This window comes from Onychostoma macrolepis, chromosome 08, assembly GCF_012432095.1.
Source record: "Onychostoma macrolepis isolate SWU-2019 chromosome 08, ASM1243209v1, whole genome shotgun sequence".
NCBI classification, from domain to species: domain Eukaryota; kingdom Metazoa; phylum Chordata; class Actinopteri; order Cypriniformes; family Cyprinidae; genus Onychostoma; species Onychostoma macrolepis.
The window spans coordinates 953150-971710 of NC_081162.1; the positions used below are offsets into that span (position 1 = coordinate 953150).

The 18561-nt window shown below is 40.4% G+C and overlaps 1 protein-coding gene across 1 annotated transcript in view; it reads left to right on the forward strand.

The window, feature by feature from the left end:
- Positions 1 to 18561, forward strand: part of cacna2d3a (calcium channel, voltage-dependent, alpha 2/delta subunit 3a) — a 248553-nt gene that overhangs the window by 122736 nt on the left and 107256 nt on the right. The window contains exons 13-14 of the mRNA XM_058785501.1: positions 5974 to 6107; positions 8051 to 8068. Coding sequence (XP_058641484.1) covers positions 5974 to 6107; positions 8051 to 8068 — 152 coding nt within the window. The remainder of the gene's footprint in view (positions 1 to 5973; positions 6108 to 8050; positions 8069 to 18561) is intronic.

An 18561-nucleotide genomic window follows, 5' to 3' on the forward strand; every position in this document is an offset into this window, starting at 1 on the left:
TCTAAAATTGCTCTTTTCAGTTTATTCAAGTTAAAACAATAGTGTATGAATTATTATTTTATAGCTTATGAATAATCATACTTTATTTATCATGTCTTAGTTTTTGTGTCTGTGTGTGTGTGTGTCATTTCAACTCAACCCAAACCAGAGGCCCCCCGGTTTACATTTTTTATTTATTTTTTCTGTTAAAAGAAATACATAAACGAAGGAGAAAGCCAGAATATTAAATGTAATGGATGTATATTTACTAAGTAATCGTCTGTTTTGTAGAAAGGGTTCAAAATGACAATTGTCACCTGAGATTGAGAGCCAAATTACAGGGGGCTAAAAATGACTTCAGAAAGACGGCAGCATCATGTTATTTTTTACACATAGATTGGTAGGTCTATTAGTAAAATCTGTTGACTTTAGCAATTATTTTTGCATTATATGCCAATGGTTACAGTTCAAAAATAGGAAAAAGCACTTCTTGTTGATAATTTTTTTCCCTTGAGGTTTGCATGCCTGTAATTCAAGAGGCATTAAAGATATCTTAATATCCTTAAAGGGTTACTCCACCCCAAAATGAAAATTTTATCATTAATCACTTACCCCCATGTAGTTCCAAACCCATAAAAGCTTCTGTGTGGTGTGCCAGTTTGCGTTCAGCGGATATTCAGTGACGGCGCTACAGCGGATAATCAGTGACGGTGCTACACCGGGGCTAGGGGGGGCTATAGCCCCATCAGAATTTTGAATAGCCCCGGTTTAGCCCCCAATAAGGTGACAAGATGTCCCGTTTTTCCCGGGACAGTCCAGTATTTCAGGTCTATTTTTAGTGTCCCACGAGAACAGCCTAATCAAAGGCAACCAAGCTAGTTGTAGAACAAAATTACCATCCAATCCACAATTCGTTATCGATTAACTTGCAGTAAGTGAAGCCGGGATAGGCGGAATCACACTTGACACAACTGATGCACTACATCGGCCGCGCGCCCGCGCTTTCCTAGTTCTCTCAGACAGCGCACGATCAGTTCTCCTTGCGCCTGAATTGTGAAATAATGTGAGACACTATGATCCAAAAGCACAACTTTTGTTAATAAAAGTTTAATTTATTTGTTTAATATAAGCGAGTTCATCTTTTGTTGCTGTGTTTTCATTAAAAAATGTAAATAAATAAAACAATGAACCACAATAGGGGTGTCCCCGAATAGTCGACGATTCGATGCTTCGATTCGAGGAGCCTGATTCGACTCCCAATCTCACAGTCGAATATTCGCGGGGTGTTATGATCATGCCATTTTGGCTATACAGGGGTGCTCAGTGTCTGATTTCACATCGAACTACCGGGTTTCTCCCAATAAGTTAATATACAGCCTATTATGATAATGCTGTAAATAAGAATCTTAAAAGAAAGAAGCTTTAAATAAATATTAACGTGCGTGAATAAATCCAATTTCCCCTGTAGATTAAAGTTTCGCTTTCTAATCCGTCACCGACAGAGGACCATTTTGGCGGCAGGGATTTAAATCTTTAACAAGACTGAAATTGACACAGGCAGAGTGGAAGACTTCATTTTTTTTCCGATCAGGTAGGGTACAACAAGTGATTTGAAAACGTTTTAGTCGGTTTATTTATATCGTGTATATTATTTATCTCGTATATGATGCATTTGGCTGTTACACTACAGTAAAGCGCTTCATTGTAGTACTATACGGTGATTATCTCTTCAGCACGCGGTGCGAGCAGAACAACAATGCAGAATATTAATAACTATGACTGGCACTGTCATATACATACCATTATAATGAGAACTCTATTATAATAAAACGCTGTGATTTTTTTAGTGTTTAGTTGTGTTTCTGCATGTTATTGCGTGAAGAACACGTCCACAAAAGGAGTTCATTCAGAGCTGCGCAGATGCGTTCATGTGCATTCGGGGTATTTTGTGCAGACAGCCTATAAGTCGTAATATTAACGTTATGCTATATAAATAACAAAGCGTATTCTATGTGAGATAGATGAGTTAAATCCCTTTGATTGAAAACCGGCTATCATATGCTTCATTCATCTTCTGCGCGCGCAGCTCAAAACAGAAATGCAAAACGTTATAACTCATATAGCCTACATAACATTATAATGAGAGCACTATTGGTTAAAAAAAAAAAAGAAAGAAATTTGTGAATTCTTAAGGGTTTCGCTGACGTTTAATGATAACTATCTTTTAACCAAAACATAAAACATTATTCACCCCGTTTGTATCTGCGAGGCGTCCGTTACACATTTTCCCTGTGTGTTTATGACTGTCGAATGTCTGACTTGACTCTTGGTAATGTATTTTGCCCCGCCCCCAAATATATGATTCGACTATCAGTCGACTATCGGCATGATTCGAAAATTCCGATTCGACTATGAAAATCCTTAGTCGGGGACACCCCTAAACCACAAACTACGCATTTGTTTTAAAAGAGGTAAAAGACCTTACAACACAAGTAGGCTATATGTCCATCTTATTCATTTTGCTAATAAAAGTTAGATGTTTAATATGGGCCTATACGAATTTGCCATTATACTATGATGTGTTTTATGAACCACAAACTTACGATCGTTTTAAAGAAAGGGGAAATCCAAAGACCGTTTATTTGTTTGTGTTATAATGTGGGTAGTATTTCCCTTATTCATATTGTTAATAACATTTTTTTATGTTTAATATAAGCTACTTTGTCATTGTAGTAGGCTATTGCTGATGTTATGTGTGGGATTTTTATTTTTTTTTCATTAAGAGTAATCCTGAATCAACCTTAAGCATTAATGTTGTTCCAAGAATAGGAAAGATCTAACATTATTGATCAAAATAAGCGCTGCAGATGCGAGAATGTGAGATTGGTTGCTGCTGAGGTACACTCTCGATCTCTGTATCTTTGTAATGGCTGTAGAAATGGTCATTAATTCTTGATTTGGGTACGGCACAAACATGTTACAGGTAATAATATGATTAAAAAATCATGTCAACAAACGACTTCCTAAGTCAGTTTAAGTTGAGACGACTTTCACAATCAATTTGATTCAACTTAATTCATGTTTTACTGTTGCTTATTGTCTTGTAGGCTTAGGCTTGATTTTTCTATTAATTTTAATGAATATACAAATTAATAAAATGAGTTTTATTCATTTTCTGTTACAAAATGTTCATTTATTTATTTTTAACACTGCACCCCCAGCCCCCATTTTTTTTCTTGGGCCAGGGGGTGCTGCAGCACCCTCAGCACCCCTACTTCCCTACTTCTGTTAAATGTGGTGTGTACCATAGCTGCTTTTATTTTTTAAAAAACGATTTTGTTTAGGAATATGGATTATTTTCTTAGCACCCCCACATATTGGTCTAGCCCCCCTTTAGCCCCGGTAGAGAAAAAACTCTGGCGCCGTGCCTGTCTCCAATATGGCGCTACGCTGACGCAGAGGAGACAAATTGTTGAATAAAGTCATTATTTTTGTTTTCTTTGCATATAAAAAGTATTCTTGTAGCTTCATAACGTTACGGTTGAACCACTGATGGCAGATGGACTATTTTGCCGATGTCTTTCATACTTTTCTGGGCCTTGACAGTCACAAGCCTCCCAGTTTTCATCCAAAATATCTTAAATTGTGTTCCGAAGACGAACAAAACGACATGGGGCTAAGTGATTAATGACAAAATTTTCATTTTGGGGTGGAGTAACCCTTTAAGTTCTTAATTTTCAATGTGGCTCCAGGAGTAAATTGTTAAATTGTACACATTTTCAGTGGTCAAAAACCAAATGCATTCAGCGGACACTTTTTTAATTTAAAGAGAGATGTCTGAAGAAAAAAAAAAGTACAGTTCTGCCATGAAACTCTACTTGTGTTCTAATTGGTTCATTCAAGTCAACGTTCCCAGCCAATCGGAATCACATACTCATTACTGTTTACCTATATAACCGGGACATATTCAATGAATGCTATGTCTGCATGCTTTTTAGCCCACCGCCTTCACAGCATCGCCTGTCTAGATCTGCTACGGGGATCTTCCTCTCTCCAGCAGCAGCAGCATGTTTCTTTTTAATTTTATGATCTAAGCATTTAGCAGAAGCAAGTCTACTTGCTCTGCAGCAGCAGTGTAGCAGATCTAGTCCGCCAAGACCAAACCTATGCACATTCGATTTACATTAATTAAAAAATGTATAATGCATCCCAAGAGTTGTCATGACCTGAAATAATGTTATAACTAGACATATATCTTGTTTCCCTCTATCAAAACAATTGCACAGGACATACTGTAGGATGTCTTTCATACTTTTCTGGGCCTTGACAGTGGTATTTACTTGGCAGTCAATGGGACAGTCACAAGCCTCCCGGTTTTCATCCAAAATATCTTAAATATTACAGATTTTCAAGAGTCGGAAACCAAATGTGATTTTGTGTATATCTAGTCATGAGTCATGACTGTTGATACTGCAAATATGCAAATAAGAACAGCAACCCAGAGTTTATGAATGTATGTGTGACATGTCAGATTATGAATAACCAGAATTAATTCTTAACTCCGGGATAAGGTCAGGGAAAACAGACTCCGATAATATGGTGAAACAACATAGGATGGTTTATTGTGACAATCAGTACTCTAGGTGAATATATAAGGAACAACAGAGCAGGTAAGGTAGAATAGTCTGTGGATGAAGGTAAGTTGCATCACACACACAAATATTCCACAGTCACTGGATATAATAGACAGCTATCTTTTGTTTTTGTTTTTTTTGTTGTTTTTTTTCAGGATATTGGCAAACACAAGGGGAGTTGGAGCAGGGCCGTAGCTAGGGTTTGCGGGGCCCCAGTGCAGGCTGTACCCATGAGCCCTGTTTGAAATTGTGTGAATGGCACAAATAAATAAATAGAACAAAGATACAAATTAAACAGTGTTTAAGTTTTTCAAGTTTGTAGGTGTCCTAATACATCCAATATACTGTAACAACGCACATCCGATTTCTTTCTCAACTGTTTACGTTCACTTAAGACATAGCCTAACTGACAGTTAGTTGTTTTTTTTTCTTTCTTTCTCGAGTATACTTGCCAAGACAGGTCTTTCAACATAATTTTGTATTTTTCGGTTTAAGAGAAAGAAGAGGCACAACTCTGTTGTGTCTTGGCCAAATTCTCTCGACTGGCCCTTGTCAATCATAGACTCCTAATAATGCCCCATTCATTGAATTGGCTCTATCTCTCTCTCTCTCTCCTCACCACCTGTAGCTGGTGAGTGCACTGGTGCCGTTGTACTGTGGCTGCTGTCACATTATCCAAGTGGATGCTGCACACTGGTGGTGGTTGAGGAGAGATCCCCTCGTGATTGTAAAGGGCTTTGTGTGTACAGCAATACACTATCAAAGCTCTATATGAATGCCTCATTCATTCATTTTGTGCAGATCCAGGGGTAAATCCTTCATAAATCAAAATACTGATATTTTCATTCAATAAGTTGGCCAGTTTATTTAATAGCTTTAGTAAGGTATCCTTTAGTTCTTTGGTTTCTAGTTAATATGTTAGAAATTAATGACCTTTTAAAGATTAAAAATTGATGCACACCTGAAAAAATTTATCATTTTCATTAAATTATTAAGCTTAAACAGTATGTTCTAGTGTTTAATTCATGACAGGTCTGTAGAATGCTTTTGTCTGTCTTGATTTGTATTCTATCATCATGATGTGTTATGGTTAAGTGAGATTTGTTGACAGCAACATTGCTTAGCACTTTCTGTAGGCTGACTGTTTAGTTGTATGCTTTAGATGTTTGCAGGATCATGCACACAATTAGATGTTTTGTTAGTGTAGAATTAGCATGTGAACAAATCCTGCATACACTCATGACAGCAGACACCAAATCACTGAGTGTTTTTAATTTTGTATATAGTTTTTAATTTTTGTGTATGTATACACACATTGAATATTTATAATTATAATTTAAAAATGTTTATGTGTTGTCAGGTTATTTTACCCAGATCTCCACACTGGCAGATGTTCAGGAGAATGTGATGGAGTATCTGCATGTGCTCAGTCGACCGAAGGTCATTGATCGAGAGCATGACATGGTGTGGACAGAAGCCTATGTTGATAACACTGTAAGTGACTCATTTATTTACGTTTTTCATGTGAAAATCCACATATAAATCATCGTTAACCTTATGAACCCCATGCACACAGAGAAGAGTATTGTGTATTGTGCCCACTGAAAGTGCAGTGTATTTGTATACACTGTCTGTACTGGTTTAATTTTTTTATGCAGATCAGGCTACAGTGCAAACGTTTCCATATTTTCTAAGATGAGCGCAATTTGTACTGCGTAGTTTAGATTTTAGTTCAGGAGCCAAGTGCAACCGTAGAGCAGTCTCCTCACTCAATAGCATTTGAGGAGGTGCTCAAAGCTTTGATAAGGGTGTTGGCTAAACTTAGCATCGAGTGGCCTAAGGAAAGATGGGAAGCGCCTCATAGTAAACTTGAAGAATGCTTCCTGACTAGTGGTCAGGCCCAGCCACCAAAGAGAAATCGTTGGTGTTACAGGCTTAGGAGGCTGACCTGCTGAAGGAGCTGAGTGCCGGCAAGGGCCTCATGTATGGCTAAAACTGGGATCAAGCACAAAGAAAAAAGCCTTTCTGCTAGACAGCCCAATGTCATCATCTGGCCTTTTTGGTGACGCAGTCAACACCATTGTAGAGGTCTGCGCAAGACTGTTATTTTAGTCCCGCTCTTGCGAGGTTATATTCCGCACCCACCCGCTCCCACTTTATATTCACTCTTTTTTCACCCGCTGTCCGCTTAGAATAATTTTCTTCCCGACCCGTCTGTTCCCGCTAAATTTAGATCTCATTTCCAGAATCTCACATTTAAATTTCCGCTGCTGAAAGAGAGACAGGCTAACAAATAAAAGTGTAGTATGCACAAAATTGTAGGCCTATTTGTAATTTTATTCATCTTGTCAAGACACAAAATTTGTTTAACATTTTGCTGTCAACTCAGTAGGAAACAAATGTCACAGAGAAAATAATAATGTAGGTTGTACAAAAATTGTAGCTATTTCTTATTTTTATTCATCTTTTCAAGATACAATTTGTTCAACATTTTGCTGTATGTCAACACAATAGGAAAAAGTGTCGCAGAGAAAAATAAATTATATAGGTTGTCCAGAAATTGTAGCCTATTTGTTATTTTTATTTGTCTTGTCAAAATACAAAATTCATTTAACATTTTGCAAAGTCTCCAAGATGCTTCAAGAAACCTACCTGCAAAACTACCTGACAAACTATGCTCAAGTGCACCGAGGGCAAAAGCAGCTTTAAACGCAAAGGATGGTCACACCAAATGTTGTTTAAATTTAGTTAAAAGAAGTTAATAGATTTAAAAAATATATATATATATATATATATATATATATATATATATATAGTGTATATATATATATGACTGCATCCTCATTTTACAGCATTTTTACACAAGTGCCTAAAGCTTTTAACAGTACTGTAGCTTTCTTGAAGCGTTTTGGAAACGTTGCCACAGTTCTTCTGGATTTAGTCTGTCTCAGTTTGTTCTGTTTCTTCATGTCATTCCAGACAGACTGGATGATGATCAGATCAGATCTCTGTGTGGAGCACAAAAATCTCACTGGATTATTACAATTAATGGCAAAATTAATGTTTGGAAATGTAAACTGATATTTCCTACTGACACACAACAGCAAAAGATAGAAATAACTGACTTAAAACCATTTTTTAGCTGATGAAAATACTAGTGTTCTAATAATTTTCGGCCACCACTGTATATAATCAATTAACAACCTCAGAGCTTATAAGTTTGTATTTAAAGGTTTATCAGTTATTGTAAAAAAAAAAAAAAAAAAAAAAACTATTTCCCTATGGAGAAAATGAATGGAGCTTACCTCTCCTTTACTTTTAAATACATCTCAGATTCAGACACCACTTTAGGAAGTAATGACCAGGAGCATAATGAGAAGTTGTAATATGTGTGCGCACACACTCATTTGATCGTAGTTTGTCTTTTGTCTTTGTAGCGTCCACAGGCTCAAAAGGTAAAGGTTTAATTCACATTTTGATTGTGGTTTAGTGGTGTTTCTACATAGCACATTAATCCATTACGTGGATCTGCTTTGTTACATTATATTGTGTGCAGTTTGGACAAGTTTTCATTCTTATTTGACTTCTCATTAAGTTTATAATTTATTTATTTATTTTTTAAAGTGATGACTTTGTGTAGTCTATATCACTGCCATACTTGATTTTCCAGTCATCTGTGCACTCAGAGTATCTGTATTGCAGTTAATGGAAGTCTTTGTATATGCTGGCAGAGACAGATGTGACTTGCCCATAATTACACATCACCTCTTCTTAAAAAATATAAAATATTACAATGTAGAACACTTCATTGTCTCATAGTTTTACTAGTTTACCTAAAGGATGTACCTAAATTTAGCTTCTTGAACTTTGAATTTTTTGCACCCCACATGAACAGCAGAACTTTAGTTCAAAACACAATAGGGCTTTTCACACTTGAAATTGTTAATCCTGGGTCATCCTAAACCCCGGATAAACGAAATCCTGGGTTATCTGTAATCACGTTTCACACGGCTCATACTATGCCTGGGGTTAACTGTTAACCCTGGGTATTCATTAACAGAAATTTCACACTGTACATTCCTAAACCCCAGTTAACGTTCTTATTTGCATATTTGCGGTGCCACTGTCTCTGATTGGACGAACAGCAGGCAACCTGTTTACACGGCTTTTCCAGCGTCTTGCCAGTTATTAAAAACGTCACCGCTTATGTCTTTAGATCAGCGAAGATTGAGGAACAGCTGATCAGCTGTACAGGCAGGGATAGCCATTTTTAAATACATTTAGTAGCAGAGCTACTGCAAGCGATTTAGTGCTGGAAATCCATTTATCCTTTGCTGAAACTTCTGCGTCTTGATGAAGAGCGCAGGTCATGGTTGCTTAGAAATGGCAGTCGCCATGGGAGCGCAAGCTACAGCGCTTTGAAAAGAAGGAGAAAGCGGCGCGCTTAGCGTTTTAAACGTGTTTTTGGGTGTGACATGTGAATGGCCTCATGACGCACAAAGGCAAGAAAACAAGGACAAAAGTACAAAAGAAAGGGAACAAGGAGCAAAGTATGTTAATTTTATCTTCTCACCGGCTGCAGTTTACACGACGTGCGTTTCCTGTTACTGACGTGACATGAGCCTCGCTGCTCAATTTCTGATTGGATGTCTGTTGCCAAGTGTCCAGCAGCAACAAGCAAACACCGCTCCGTTTCACACTGAACAAACTTAGCACCACAATGCGGGGTTTACACCACAAATGCGGTACTAACCCTGCTCCGGAGCAGGGTTTCATAACCCCGGGTAAAATGCGGCGCAAACACCGCTTTCAAATTACAGGTGTGAAACGTATCTTTACCCGGGGTTAAAAGCAGTGTTTAGAACGTCGATAACCCGGGGTTAAGCACAGTGTGAAAAGCCCTAATATGTTCTTCCAAACATTGTCACACTCTGCTATTCTTTCTGGAGTGACACTAACTAAACGAATAAAAAATTATGATAAGATCCCTTCGGTAAACTGACCCTTGTTAAAAAATAGTAAACATCAGCATACCTTTAAAAAGAGTACTTATTGTGGAAATATACACTGCTCAAAAAAAATGTAAGGAACACCTTGAAAACACACCAGATTTCAATGGGGAAAAATATCATGCTGGATATCTATACTGATATGGACTGGGTAATGTGTTAGGAATGAAAGGATGCCAAGATGGAGCTGGTAGCCATGTCACCCTGTAGCCCAAGACTGGTTACCCACTGAAGCTAAGCAGGGTTGAGCCTGGTCAGTACCTGGATGGGAGACCTGGGAAAACTAGGTTGCTGCTGGAAGAGGTGCTAGTGAGACCAGCAGGGGGTGCTCACCCTGTGGTCTGTGTGGGTCCTAGCGCCCCAGTATAGTGATGGGGACACACTATACTGTAAAAAGCACCGTCCTTTGGTGAGACGTTAAACTGAGGTCCTGACTCTCTGTGGTCATTAAAAATCCCAGAGGTAGAGGTGTGACCTCGGCATCCTGGTCAAATTTGCCCATTGGCCTCTGACTATTATGGCCTCCTAACAATCCCCATATCTGCTGATTGGCTTGATCACTCTGTCTCCTCTCCACCAATAAGCTGGTGTGTGGTGGGAGTTCTGGCACACTATGGCTGCCGTCGCATCATCCAGGTGGATGCTGCACACTGGTGGTGGATGAGGAGACCCCCCCCCTCACAATGTAAAGCACTTTGAGTTCCTAAAAAGCGCTATATAAATGTAAGGAATTATTATTATTATTAACATAAATGGAAATTATCAATCAACTGAATTAAAAGACCCCCCGAAAATCAAAGTGAAAAAATGACACAGCAGGCTAATCCATTTTGCTGAAATTTCATTGCAGTAACTCAAAATGGTACTCAGTAGTTTGTATCACTGAGCTCCTGGACAGTCTGAGGTGCAACCTGGTGGCGTCAGATGGACCGAAACATAATGTCCCAGAGGTTTTCTATTGGATTTAGGTCAGGCGGGCGTGGGGGCCATTCAATGGTATCAATTCCTTCATCCTCCAGGAACTGCCTGCATACTCTGCCACATGAGGTCGGGTATTGGCATGCACCAGGAGGAACCCAGGACCCACTGCACCAGCATAGGGTCTGACAATGGGTCAGGGTGCCATTGTCTAGCAAGTTGAGGTCTGTTCGTCCCTCCATGGATATGCCTCCCCAGACCATCACTGACCCACCACCAAACCGGTTACGCTGAATGATGTTACAGCGTGAATCTGCTCTCATCTGTGAAAAGCACAGGGTGCCAGTGGCGGACCTGCTCATTCTGGCAAATGCCAATCGAGCCCCACGGTGCCAGGCAGTGAGCACAGGGCCCACTAGAGGACGTCGGGCCCTCAGGCCACCCTCATGAAGTCTGTTTCTGATTGTTTGGTCAGAGACATTCACACCAGTGCCCTGCTGGAGGTCATTTTGTAGGGCTCTGGCAGTGCTCATCCTATTCCTCCTTGCACAAAGGAGCAGATACCGGTCCTTCTATGGCCCTGTCCAGCTCTCCTAGAGTAACTGCCTGTCTCCTGGAATCTCCTCCATGCTCTTGAGACTGTGTTGGGAGACACAGCAAATCTTCTGGCAATGGCACGTATTGATGTGCCATCCTGGAGGAGTAGGACTGCTGTGCAACCTCTGTAGTGTCCAGGTATCGCCTCATGCTACCAGTAGTGACACTGACCCTAGCCAAATGCAAAACTAGTGAAAAACAGTCAGAAAAGATGAGTAGGGAAAAAAATGTCAGTGGCCTCCACCTGTAAAACCATTCCTGTTTTGGGGGTCATCTCATTGTTGCCCATCTAGTGCACCTGTTGTTAATTTCATTAACACCAAAGCAGATGAAACAGATTAACAATGCCCTCTGCTACTTAACTGACCAGATCAATATCCCAGGCGTTTAATTGACTTGATGCTATACTCTGATTAAAAAGTGTTCCTTTAATTTTTTTGAGCAGTATACTTTAAAAGAATACACTTAGGTACAAACTGAATGTGATGTTTTTGTAACTTAACTGCATGTTATTTACAATTTTATGAAAATATATTACAGTTTAAATTTATATTAAATTAATTTAAGCAGGGCTTGAAAATGAAAAAAAAAAAAATCAATCCGTTTACTCCGAGCAGAATCAATATTTTAATGTTTCTGTTCCTGCGTTTCCTCTCTATTATTACCGTTCCGAAACCGGTTCAAGTAGAAAAAATACTGGTTAATAATGTTATTTTTATTTTTTAAATTCTTTGCCTATACTACTACTACTACTACTAATAATAATAATAATAATCAGTGTTGGGGAAAATTACTTTTAAAAGTAATGCATTACAATATTGCGTTACTCCTTAAAAAAGTAACTAATTACATTACTTAGTTACTTTTTATGGAAAGTACTGCATTACGTTACTTTTGCATTACTTTTTAAATATGAGCAGGGCTTGATTGTTTGTTTTTAATATAAGAAGTTCTATTAACAGCAACTGTAAAAGCCCTTTCACACCAAAAAGTGTAATGAATAAACCTCAGGCTAAAGGAAAAGTAAATTAACGTCTGTACAGTAGAATACAGGAGAATGTCACGGACACGCCAGGCTCTTCCACCTATCAGTGCTCACAATCACCAGAATAATTATCACGCACACCTGATTGTCATTCACCAATCACCCACACAGCACTATAAGAACACACAGTCCACACAGCCACATTGTCTGGTCTCCCAAGTGGAAAAGAACTCAAACCTATGCTGAATTACTCACCTGTTGCTCCAAGTCTCCTTGATCTCCTGTGTTCCCCTCGTGTGTTCCTGTGTGTGTGCTCTGTCTACTTACCTGCATCCAGCTCCGTCACACCAGCTCCTGGAAAACCCACGATCCTCGACGTCTCCGTCAGACCTGGTAATCAAGAACATCACTATCAGTATCATCTCCAGTTCAGTTAAAGACTCTGAATCTGCTATACTCACCAGTTCCTTGATCTCCCGCATACCGTTCAATAAACCCATCTGTTTGATTCTAACTCACCTGTATCTCGAGTCTGACTTCCCGTTACAGAAGACCAGACCATACCATCATGAATCAAACAGACCCTGATCCATTCCAGGAGCTGGTGGATGCTATGAGAAGAGTTCTAAGTCAAACCACCATTGCACCAGCTCCGGATCCTGCACCCAGTATTTCTTCTTCGGCCCCGATCTACACAGCCAGTCCCATGGTCAATCCAGCTCCCTACTCTGGCTCGGCGGAGGAATGCAATGGCTTTCTCATGCAGTGTTCGCAGAAAGAGCTAAAATTGCCTATATTCTAACCCTGTTAACAGGTCGAGTGCTTCAATGGGCGGAGTCATTATGGCACCAGAATGGACCGGCCACACACACTGGGGGCTTTTTGCACTCATTTACGAGAGGTTTTCGGACGACCTGCTGGAGATGCTTCAATTGGTGAGCAGTTATATCATTTAAAACTAGGTCAGAAGTCTATTCAAGAGTATACTCTCCATTTCCGCACCTTTGCAGCTGCTAGTGGTTGGAATGAATGCTCCCTACTGACCACTTACCATCAAGGATTAGAGCCAAGGATTGCATCTCTCTGCCTACGATGACACTATGGGGCTAGAGTGTTTCCTTCAACTCTCCATCCGTGTTGCCAATCAGATTCAGGGCTGAATGGAGGAACATTTGTGCCAAAAGCCAGCTAATTTCTCCGCAAGGAGAAATTACAATAACATGTAATAAGGACATGTCCTACTCGTCTTCCACGACATGAATGTTGGTTACATGAATGAGGTGTTCCGGGAGTACCTCCACCGCTTTGTGCTGGTTTACATCGTCGATATCCTAGTGTACTCCTGGAACGAGGCCGAACATCGCCAGCACGTCTCGGAGGTCCTCCAACGGCTCTGTGAGCTTCAACTATACCACAAGGCAGAAAAATGCACCTTCCATCAACAGCGATCAAGACCTGGACCATTCCATCCACCGTTAAAGAACTCCAACGATTCCTAGGTTTCTCCAACTTCTATCGTCGATCCATCCTGAACTACAGTTCCATCACTGCACCACTAGCTAATCTCCTGAAAGGCAAGCCCAAGTCTCTGTCCTGGAACTCAGAAGCCACCACAGCCATGAAGAAACTCCAAGAGGCTTTCACCACGGCTCCACTCCTGGTGCATCCCGATCCCAAGAGACCATTCGTCGTTGAAGTTGACGCCTCCACATCAGGAGTAGGAGCCATTCTATCACAGCAGTGGAATGGAGACACTGGCTTGAAGGAGCTCGTCATCCCTTTGTGGTCTATACGGATCACCGGAATCTTGAATATCTTCGTGAGGCTAATGCCTGGCTCACACTACAGGATTTTTGCCCGATTTCCCCCTCCTGAGAATCGGAGTTAAAATCTTGTCGAGCACCTTGATCGGTCCCGATGTTTGGCGCGATTATCTGGTAATGTGAGGCATTCACCGATAGAACTTTAAACCTCCCGATCTTCTAGCACACAAATTGGGGTCGCCCCGATCATATCAAACATGTTTGGTATTTGGGATTTAAATCGGGGTGATGACGGCTATATGATTACGTCAGCACTTTATAACAACCAATGGGAGACCGCAAAATAGCTGCTGTACGGCTCCGTTGAATAGTGGAGACGGAGGAAACTGCTTCTTGAAGTTTTGTAGTAACACGATTGTCTGTATAATATGTCGAACACGTATCACAACCGATAAGGAGAAAGAGAAGCGCTGGGGTGAAATCGCCTCAGTTTTGAACATACCGGGTGAGTGAAAGCTGCTAGTATGCTAGCTATTATGTAAACGTTGCTGACGAGCTGCTGCGTGAGATCACGTGAGGCGCTCCCTCTGGCAGGATAATCTTAAAAATATCTTGTAGTGTATGATGCGCCACAAATTTCAAATTTTGTAGTGTGTGCATGTTTAAGATTTGAGGGAAGATAATCTGCAAAGATTCTCCTTATGTGTGTGCTGCAACCAGATTTCATAATCGGTTAGGATTGTAAAACTCCTGTAGTGTGAGCCCGGCATAAGAGATTAAACCCCAGACAAGCCAGGTGGGCTTTTTATTTATTTTTTTACCCGGTTTCATTTGACCATCTCCTATCGACCCTGGAAGAAAAATACCAAGGCAGATGCTCTGTCAAGACTTCATGCTCTAGATGAACAACCCGAGAATCCAGAGACTATCATCCCTCCTGAGCTCATTGTTAGCCCGATCCAATGGACCCTAGATGGCTACATCACAGCAGCCACTGTTTCCGATCCCGTTCCACCGGGGCGCCCCCCAAATCACCTCTACGTTCCCCGTAGTCAACGAACACCACTCATTCATTCAGCACACACCTCCCTGGGCACTGGTCACCAGTCAAACCCTCTCACTGTTGAAAGATCGCTTCTGGTGGCCTGGAATGGTGAATAACATCAGAAGGTACGTGAGAGGGTGCCGGGAATGTGCCATGGCTAAAACACCTCACTACTTACCAACTGGCAAACTCCTACCTCTCCCTGTTCCCCGGCGTCCATGGTCACACCTGGGAGTAGATTTTGTCACGGACCTCCCTGTATCTGACACTAACACTTGCATCCTGGTTGCGGTGGACAGATTTTCAAAATCCTGCTGTTTATTTCCTCTGAAAGGACTCCCAACAGCAATGGAAACAGCTGAGGTACTGTTTAACCATGTCTTCGTAACTTTGGCATTCCTGAAGATATCTTATCTGATAGAGGTCCACAGTTTCTCACGTGTATGGAGAGCTTTCTGTTCACTCCTAGGTGTGACCATCAGCCTATCTTCTGGATATCACCCATGGAGCAATGGACAAACGGAGCGAAAGATCCAGGAGATAGGCCGATACCTCCGTACCTTCTGCCATGGCCACCAGAACTCCTGGAACCGGTTCCTTGCCTGGGCCGAGTATGCACAGAACTCCCTCTGGCAACCCTTTCACGAATCTCACTCCATTCCTGTTCAGGGGAACCTTCAGAGGTTCCCTCCGTCACCCATTGGTTCCAGGAGAGTGAGAGGGTCTGGGACTCAGCGCACCAACATCTACAGTGGGCAGTAAGATGCCACCAACACCATGCCGATGTCCGGAGAGCCCCTGCTCCCATCTTCCAGCCTGGACAAGAAGTATGGCTCTCCACTCGGGACATCCGGTTGCGCCTCCCCTGTAAGAAGCAGAGTCCCAGATATATTGGTCCCTTCCCCGTCATCCATCAAATCAACCCAGTCATGTATGAACTCAAACGTCCATCACAATACAGGATTCAGCCCACATTCCATGTTTCATTTCTCAAACCCTATCACCCACCTGTTCTCCCTGTTTCCACAGAGCCTGGCACCACAGACGAACCCCCTCTCCCGATGGTACTGAAAGATGGAACAACATACTCAGTAAGGGAGATCCTGAGTTCCCGACGTCGTGGTGGTAGATTGGAGTACCTCGTAGACTGGGAAGGGTACGGCCCCGAGGAAAGATCATGGGTTCCAAGGGATGTCATCCTCGACCCCAATCTGTTGACAGAATTCCACGCCTCCCATCCTCACAATCCAGATCCACGCAGTTGGGGTCGCCCACCACAACATCAGTATCTTCGGCCCCCAGGAGTGGGCCGTGGAGAGGGGGATTCTGTCACGGACACGCCAGGCTCTTCCACCTATCAGCGTTCACAATCACCAGAATACTAATCACACACACCTGATTGTCATTCACCAATCACCCACACAGCCACATTGTCTGGTCTCCCAAGTGGAAAAGGACTCAAACCTATGCTGAATTACTTACCTGTTGCTCCAAGTCTCCTTGATCTCCTGTGTTCCCCTCGTGTGTTCCTGTGTGTGCTCTGTCTACTTGCCTGCATCCAGCTCGGTCTCGATCTCCCACATACCGTTCAATAAACCCGTCCGTTTCATTCTAACTCACCTGTGTCTCGAGTCTGACTTCCCGTTACAGAGAAGAAGGTTCAGCACACTTCAGCAATAAAAAAAATAAAATAAACAATGAAGCACTTCACTTTTGCTTTTTAGTATGGTTGAACCGGATCATCAAAGGTCAGCAGCAAAGACATTGGTTAATAAAATGGGATTGGATACATTTGTGTTATTTAACATTTAATTATTGCAGGTTTGCGTCATATTCTGAGTTTGCATTTCACTGTTTTAATTCATTTTGATGAATACTAAATCAGTTTTTTTTTTTTTGCGTGGGATGAATTAATACACATTCACATTTAGTCTAGAACTACAGTAACATGTTCATACACAACGCCTCTGTACTTCCGATTTCTCCCAATATGGGAACAGGGGACTTGTCAGTCAATAAATGGGAAAACAAAGTAACTGGCGTTACTTTTTTGAAAAATTAAAAAGTAATTTGTTACTTTACTAGTTACTTGAAAAAAGTAATCTGATTACGTAACTTGTGTTACTTGTAATGCGTTACCCCCAACACTGATAATAATAAAGTACAGCGTTTTCTTTACTCAAAAAGAAAAGAACAGGAAGAGATCTAGTATCTTAAGCCGCTTCGCTTAGTCATAGCCAATACAGCATCATCTTTTCTAGATTTTGTCCAAATGTAGGCTGCTAAACAAACTCTTTAAAGACATTATAGTATTTTTCAAGATATTTAAAAATGTTTGCTGCATTGTTGTAAAAAACGCTACTTGTATAAGATTGCGTTTTGAGAGGGAAAAAAAATATAAGTTGTGTATAGGCTTACGTCACATTTTATTATTACATTCAGAAATAATGTAGGCTAAAATGCCAGTAAAGCAAAATTATTACAAACATTAACACAGTTATTAGTTTCTCTCAACAACAAATCCTGTAAAGTTAAGACTATGCATTTAGGCTGTAAAAACATCAATCCAAAAACAAATTAAAGGTGAAACTGACCACTCTCATTCTGCATGAATCCAAATGTATCTATATTCACGACGTATCTAGATTATTAACCGATTAATGGCCATTTCAAATGTTCGATTCTGTTCGGAACTATAAAATTTGATTTAGTTTCTGTTTCTGGTTCTGTTCCAGTCAAAATTTAGTTTCTGCTTTTCATTTTCGTTCCTTGATCCGGTTCAGAGCCCTGGATTTAAGATTGTTTTTTTTTTTTTTTTCTTTTCACCTAAGTAGGACTTAAGTACATTGTTATGTAATTTTATAATAACATAAGAGGTCAGCTCTGATAAAGATCATTAAAGTTCTCTGTTTTAGAATGCATATTGGGCATCAGTCAACTATTGATCCAAAACTGGTTTCAGTGACACATCTGATGACTGATTCTGTTTTGTTCCGTATTACCATTTTTGTCCCGAATATAAGACGACCCTGATTATAAGACGACCCCACTTTTTCCAGATGCACCTTTTGGAAAAAGGCTTTTTGAAAACCAAATCTTGTTGTTGTTGTTTTTTTGGCTCTGTAAAACACATTTTTTTCTTAAATTATTTTCAAATTGCATATTTTTCCTATTTTAATTTTTGTTTTGAAAGTATGGTAAATACTGGTAAAATGTACCAACAATGACATTGAAAAATATACACTTTTTGATATACCACTGAAATAACAGGTAGCCCATCTGAATTCTATAACATTTAGGCTATCCATCTCATAGTAGCCTACCAAAATTGTATTATCAGTAGAAGTGAAATCTTATTGTAGTCTTCAAATCTGGGTACTGTCTTATGTTTTAAAATCACTTACAGAGGAAGTTTAGTCCCATCAGGCTAACATGACAGTCACGACTCATGCCACTGTAAGCTTTTCTTTTTCTTTTGTTTTCACTTGCGATCTTTACAACACACATTACATATTTCATGGCACACTCGTTTTATGCGTTTTTGGTGCCACCTATTGTTGTGGGTGTATTATTGACATGTCAAAGTCTAGACCCCGAATATAAGACGACCGTGTTTTTTCAGATGTATTTC